Here is a 7,500-nt window from a genome sequence, read left to right as displayed (position 1 = left end):
ACACACACACACACACACACACACACACCTCCCCTCCCCTATGTTGCCTGCTATCACTCCCCTCTGTCAGGCTAAATCAGAAGGTTCTGCTATTCGTCTTGTCAGCAGTACACAGGCTTTGGTCGGTGTCGCTTCATTAACTGACTGGCTTTTCAGCTCAGAGAGGCCCAGAGAGTCTCTCCACTATCCTCTCCTCACTCTTCTCTCCCCCTCTCATTTCTCCTCTCTTTCTGTGCTCCTCTCTTTCTCTATCTCTCCTCTCCTCTCTTCATCCTGTTCTCTCTGTCTTACTGTCCTCCCCCTCTCTGCCACTCAGTCATACTCTCTCTCTCTATCTCTCTCTCTCTTCATCTTTTTATCTGTCTTATCTCTCTCTCTCTCTATCTCTCTCTCTCTCTCCATCTTTTTATCTGTCTTATCTATCTTTTTATCAGTCATACTCTCTCTATCTCTCTCTCTCTCCATCTTTTTATCTGTCTTATCTCTCTCTCTCTATCTTTCTCTCTCTCTCCATCTTTTTATCTGTCTTATCTCTCTCTTTCTCAATCTCTCTCTCTCTCCATCTTTTTATCTGTCTTATCTCTCTCTCTCTCTATATCTCTCTCTCCATCTTTTTATCTGTCTTATCTCTCTCTCTCTCTATCTCTCTCTCTCTATCTCTCTCTCTCTATCTCTCTCTCTCTCTCTCTCTCTCTTTTCCTTTCTCTCTCTCCTCCCCTCTCCTTCATCTCTCATCATGGCCGCTCACCCTGCCACCCACCACCTCCTCCTCCTCTTCCTCCTCCTCCTCCTCTTCATCTTCCTCCTCCTCCTCTTCCTCCCAGTCAAGGTCACCTGTCACGTCCGGCTCCAGCGGGCCGCTTAACTGGGGTGTCAAAGTGTGACAAAAGCCATTAAGATTTAGGGAGATAGCGGCCAGCGAAAACGCTGAGAAACACACTTTCTCCCACCACAGCCTGAATTGGCTGTGGCATTCAGCGGCTGAAGCGAGGGACAGAGAGAGAGCGGGAGGGAGGAGTGGGGGAGAGAGAGAAATGGATAGACATGGAGAGAGAAAGAAAGGTAGAACGAAGGAATTGATGGAGTGAGTAAGAGGGTGTGTGTGTGTGTGTGTGTGTGTGTGTGTGTGTGTGTGTGTGTGTGTGTGGGTGTGGGGGGAGGGGGGGGGGATGGGGGGACCTGATGAAAAGGGACAGTGAGAAGCAGAAATAGTGAAAGAAGTGATACAGAGAAAGATAGAACGCAGGTGAGACGGAAAGACTGCATGGAACAACAGAGAGGAGAAATGAAAAGAGAGACTTCATGAAGAGGAAAAGAAAAAGGACTGAAGAGAGTCACTGATATGAAGGGAGACACAGATAGAGAGTATAGATGGAGATGATGGAGTGATAGAGAGATAGAAGGTAGAAGAGCAAGAAGAAAAGGTGATGCAGAGGGAAAGAAGGCGTGGTGAGGGCAACGGTTTCCATAACCACCAAAATGGCGAGTTAGTATTGATTTTTTTCCGCAATACCATTTGCAAAAAGGTATTTGCATTCACATGGACTGCCATGTTATGTCAACCATTAACTGAACATATAATGCTTTACTAAACTCATGTACACACACACACACACACGCACACGCACGCGCACGCGCACGCACACGCACACGCACACGCACACGCACACGCACATGCACATGCACATGTAACAGATGCCAGCTAGCTTAGCTGTGCGTGTGGAACGTTGGTAAACCTCACTCCCCAACGCCTCAAGAGTGCTGCTGACATGAAAGCTAGTAGCCTGGGCTTTTAGCTTGATTGTCAGCACGGTCGACTCCCGATATGAGGTGCTGCTGTTTCGCGGGTTCGAGTCCGAGCTGAACCGTGCAGGTTTCCACACAAAGCAGGTTACACTCACATACAGTACACACACATACACACACATGGACACACACAGACACACAACACACACATATACACACACTGCTTTCCACCCTTCCCGACACTATCCCAAACGTTTCCAAAATGATTCACGAAGCGTAGCCTCTATGTTAGCCACTGCACTAGCCAGGAGAAGCTGGCAGCGACAAGGCACTGAGCCCTGAGCCGGCACTCGTGTTGGACAGCTAAATGGGACCCAGCTGCGGGAAATATTTGGAGGAAATGATATCGCTGTCTGAGTCACAGATGATAAACTGAAGCAATGCTGTGATGCAAAGAGCAAACATGACCCACATGTCGGGATGACCCACGAGCATGTTCACACACTAACATAAATGGATGCGCATTCCCCCACACACACACACACACACACATACACACACACACGTCTCTATTTCTGTCTGCTTGTCTCTCTCTGTCTCTCTCTATCTCACACATACACACTCACACACACATATGCACAATTATATATATACACACACACACACACACACACACACACACACAGACACAGACACACACACACAGGCACACACACACACACACACACAGATAAACACATAACACAAAAACACATAAATACCCTGGATGTGCAGTAAGTCACATTACCATGTCATTTCTTGTCCATAAAACAACACAAATAAAACAAATAGACACATTGCCTACTATGACTAACATAGAAATAGTAGTTTTAAATGGCATCATGCCGTGTATAGTGCATTCCTCATAGTGTAGGTTGCCCTTGGCTGCATATTCTTTGAATTGGTGTGCAACAAAAAAGTGCAGTGGAATTCATGGATCATTAAGCAAATGCATGCATCAGGAAAACGGCAGCCAGTGTAATTTGCATAAAGCCTTAATTGCAACTAGGCAAACACAAATCTCAGGCTTTGTCATTAGCACTGACCAACATCTGCTTGTTCCATCTGCAAAGGCAACTTGTGTCTGGCTCTATGCATTTGTACCACCTTGATGAAGACTTTGCAGTGTCTGCTGCCAACCCCTGAATTATGATTAAGTTGAGATCCTTCATTACAATAAGTGGAATAGCAGAACATATTCAGCATTTCTAACACAGTTGTTCTGCTCGGCATGTCATTGTGTTATTGCAAACAGTCTTCTTTGTCATTTGTGACCCTATGACAAAAAAAAAAAATGTTGAGATATCAGATTTTCAGATCCATTTTTCATCAGTATGTGTTCTTACTGGGGATCAGATCCATGACCTTTGTGTTGTTTTCAGCATTCTGAACCATTTAAGTGAGCTACAGGTGTTCATGTGTAATGGGGGCCTCCGCTCGATGGTGTTTTATGCCCCCAATGTTGTCTTCCAGGTGAAGCTGCCACCGTCGACTTAAAGGCACCTTATCCTAAACCTAACCCTAACCCTAAACCTAACCCTAACCTTACCCCATGCCTAACCATAGCGCCTTCCAGGCATCGCTGCCTTGAAACAACGTTAGGGGCATAAAACACCAAGAAACGGGGGCCACCACACAACAACTGTAGAACCACCTGGAAACTGCTGTCCTTCTAGAACTCTGCCGGTTTCTCTAAAGTTGGTCAGAGCAGGTTGTTGCTACGAAGACGAAAGCTGTATAGAGTAGAGAGGATGAGTGTTGTGTGTGGCGTGCGCGTGGACGTTGCTGCCCGCTCCTGTATAGAGTAGAGAGGATGAGTGTTGTGTGTGGCGTGCACATGGACGTTGCTGGTCGGCACACAAAGGCTGGGTTCATGATGTGGCACCTGGCAGCACTGAGACGTGTGCTCCTCTCATCGGACTTAATTAGTCACCTAATGAGGGATCTTCAAAGCTATTGTGTTCTCTGGTGTACTCTCTTTCTGTGTGTGTGTGTGTGTACGTGCATGTGTGTGTCTGTGTGTATGTGTTTGTTTGTGTATGTGTGTGTTTACATGTACTGTGTGTGTGTGTGTATGGATGTGATGTGTAATTTTGCATGTATGTTTGTGTTTGTTGTTGTTTGCGTGAGAGAGAGCGAGAGAGAAAGAGAATGAGAGAGAGAGAGAGAGAGAGATTGCGTCATATCCCTGTTTCACGCTGCTAACGCCTTCCCACGTGCGACACAAACTGCAGGTCTCTCATAACCGCGTGCACCCCAGAGGCCAGACAAGACTTCCTGCTCCTCACGCTAACAAGGAAATTGGAAACAGCTTGTTGTCACACAAGTCTTTCTCCATTACACGTGCCAATCTGTCAGACATCCCATAAACACTCTCCTCGCCAGCTTTTCACGGTGTGTGCTGCAACTGTATGAACCAGGGACTGAAAATGGACAGCATCGTACAGTTATACATACACCCTGAGGACATGAAGCTGAAGTTATGGTCAACCATATTGGCAAATTGGAGCCAGAGTCTACACAGTGAGTTCTCTTAGCAGCCAGAGCATACGTAGTAAACAGGAAGTCAATCTAGATCCGCTCACATTTAGTTCAATTTAGTTAAAGTTCCTTCTGATGGCTTTACTTGTAACTGAGCGTGCTTTGTCAATTTTTTTATGTTGTTGTTTTTTTTATGATATTACAGTATGAAGTTCAGGAGTGGCCCATAGTGTTGATTGACATCCATTACTCACCTCATTTTGGCCAGGGTTCTAAAGAGGAGACACAGCACTCAAACAATCCTCCACAGAAATGCATGGGGTTAGTTCGTAACATCAATATGGCAGTTGTCTACACATATCCCATGCTTTCTTGTAATGTAAGTAACCCTTATAAGTATGCCTCCCTGTTCAATTGAATGGGAAAATAGCTGCCTGATAACTGCCCAAAGTGCATTACCAAGATGGCCGCCGAGTGTGGGCACTTGCCTATAAGGACGTTGCGTTGGCTTTCTGGAAAATGTAAACCCTCTTTACTTGTCTTCTACATCACATGCTCTGTGGTTGCAAATCATCACACCTTCCTCTCATTCTCCTCTCTTTCATACGTTGCCCAAAGATCATATGACTCCTTATCCACAGGGGGCGCCAGTGGGCATCCCTCACACATTATCTCCCTGCTATAGGTATCCCAGGACCATCTCCCATTGGAGCAACTTAAACTGTGTTTTCTGACCCAAGGCTACAGTGCATAATTAGGCTGGGATCCGTGTGCCAGTGGAGGCTGGAGTTTCAGGGGAAGGGGATTGATTGGGTGTTGATTGGACATTGATCATGCCGATGTTTCAATTCAGAGTGCGGTCTTAAGGGAAAAAGTCGGCCTGTAGGCCTCTACTGTATGTCTTTATGGTTTTTTTTTTGTTTATGTTTTTGCCTTTATTAATGTGAATAGCATTACATTGCCTCTATGTATGAAATATGCCATACACATAAACTGGCCTTACCTTGTCTGTAGGTCTACTAGCAGGTGATATAATATAAGACTTTATTCAGGGCTAACTAATCTTTTTTCTTTGTTTTTGTCTTTCTTTCTTTCTGCCACTTTTCTTCTCTCTATCTCTCTCTCTCTTTCACTTCATCCTCCACAGCCAGATGAGTTTGAAGGGGTCCACTCCCATACCTTCCGTGTGAAGGCATTCAAGAAAGCCAAGTGCTGTGCAGTATGCAAGCAGGCTGTCACCAAGGAAGGCCTGGTCTGCAAAGGTCAGTCCCGGACACACCACGCACACACGCGCGCGCACACACACACACACACACACACACACACACACACACACACACACACACACACACACACACACACACAAACACACGCACACATACCATTAATTGTGTCATGAGGGCATGGCTATGCCTTGGAAAGAGAGGGCAGACACCTTGGAATTTGGAAATATTCCTCATGGAAAAGCCATTAGTGCAGAATGAATATGAACTCTAATGTTTGCATCCATGGTTGCTAGGCTGAGCTGTTTTGTGTCTCCACATAACCCCTGTGGCAGTGTCACCTCAAGTAGAAAATCCTGGTTTCCCTGGAATTGATTTAGCAAAAAAAAAAAAGGTCATAATACATTGCGTCATTTTGCCTATGGCCATAATTCTGTTAACCTTATTGAGAGGGACGCAATCGGATAGATGCTGAGTCATAGTTGCCTCGTGGCATGGACGTTCATGAAATTCGCTCGCCTTGGTCAGCTCAGCGCACTATCAGTGCGATTAGATCACTTCAGTACCATATGGCCAGTGGACAGCTCCTGGCCTCAGTCCTTATCGTCTCATCCGGCCAGTCAGCAGCTTTACAGAGACTTAAAAGCACACCTTTCAGATAAAAGACTTTCTGGTTGCTGTTCTACAGCAGGTACTGTATGTGTTGTTGAAAGTCGGCATTTTCATGGATGTTATAATCCATAATGTTTTATATACTTTGTATATATTTTTTTTGTTTAAATGTGCTTTATGAATAAAATATATTTTACTTTTCTTCATAAAGAGAGAGAACTGAGCATGTCATCATATGCAGTGTCATGTCGATGGTATGTGTATACTAAGACGTCTCTTATGTCCTGCATAAACATGGAGGGGCTGGCTCAGACTGCACTCATATGAACTCATAAGGCACATCAAGAGCTACAACTATCAAAACAGTTGTGACTATAATGTCACAACAGTCGTGACTACAGTATAATGATGAACGTCCACACTCACTGACGAGCAATAAGGGGAGTCTGTCTTGTGTTCACTAATGTGATTTGTAAAATTTGATGGGTTTGGTTGGCCGGCAGGTTATTATCGTTCTCAAAATCACTTTGAAAGTGATCTCCAGTGATATAGTTTGCCATGTCGTTGTATTTGTTTTAGTGTGAGGTGTGCGTGTGTGTGTATGTGTGTGTTGTCGTTTCTAGTCGACAAAAGTGGTAGTTAAAACTTTAGTTTTTACCGTTATTATCATAGTTATCATTAAAGGTACAGTAACAACAAATGTGTTTATAACATGTTTTTTATCATTTCACCCTTGCTTTAGGTTAGTTAGATTGTTAGTAGTATTTTCCAAATACATATCTATTTAGTCCAGTGTACTTTTTTATATATAAATGCATGCACAACCACATGCATGCACGTACTGTACATACAAGCTGTACTTGGATTTAATGTATGTGTAATGTACTGTGCACTTACATGTGTAAGTACTTTATCAGTTAAGTATACTGAAACATGTGGATAAAGTGAAGTCCATTCTCTGTGGAGTCCACTCTCTGCTGGACTCTTATGAAAGTGACTGCAGTTTTACTGGGTCTTGAGTGAACTCATGATTCTACTTCCAAGAGGACACACACAAGCACACTCTCTCTCTCTCACACACACACACACACACACACACACACACACACACACACACACACACACACACACACACATATATACAGACTGGGCTGCGTGTGGTGAGTCTGGCAATGAGTGTGTTGTTAAAATTAGCAGGCTGCATTAGCCCAGATAACTGCACCCGGACCTCACTGCCAAACAAACAAGAGCAAAGTGGGGCACCAGACCCAGCTCCAGATATATAACTGGACATACCACACTCACACACACGTACACATACACACACACACACACACACACACACACACACACACACACACACACACACACACACACACACACACACACACACACAAAC

At 44.6% G+C, this 7,500-nt stretch overlaps 1 protein-coding gene across 1 annotated transcript in view; it reads left to right on the top strand.

The window, feature by feature from the left end:
- Positions 1-7,500, top strand: part of tns1a (tensin 1a) — a 127,565-nt gene that overhangs the window by 34,351 nt on the left and 85,714 nt on the right. Inside the window, exon 2 of the mRNA XM_048234392.1 lies at positions 5,414-5,528. Coding sequence (XP_048090349.1) covers positions 5,414-5,528 — 115 coding nt within the window. The remainder of the gene's footprint in view (positions 1-5,413; positions 5,529-7,500) is intronic.

This window comes from Alosa alosa, chromosome 23 (genome assembly GCF_017589495.1).
Source record: "Alosa alosa isolate M-15738 ecotype Scorff River chromosome 23, AALO_Geno_1.1, whole genome shotgun sequence".
In the NCBI taxonomy this organism is placed as follows: domain Eukaryota; kingdom Metazoa; phylum Chordata; class Actinopteri; order Clupeiformes; family Clupeidae; genus Alosa; species Alosa alosa.
This window is presented reverse-complemented; position numbering and strand designations above follow the sequence as displayed.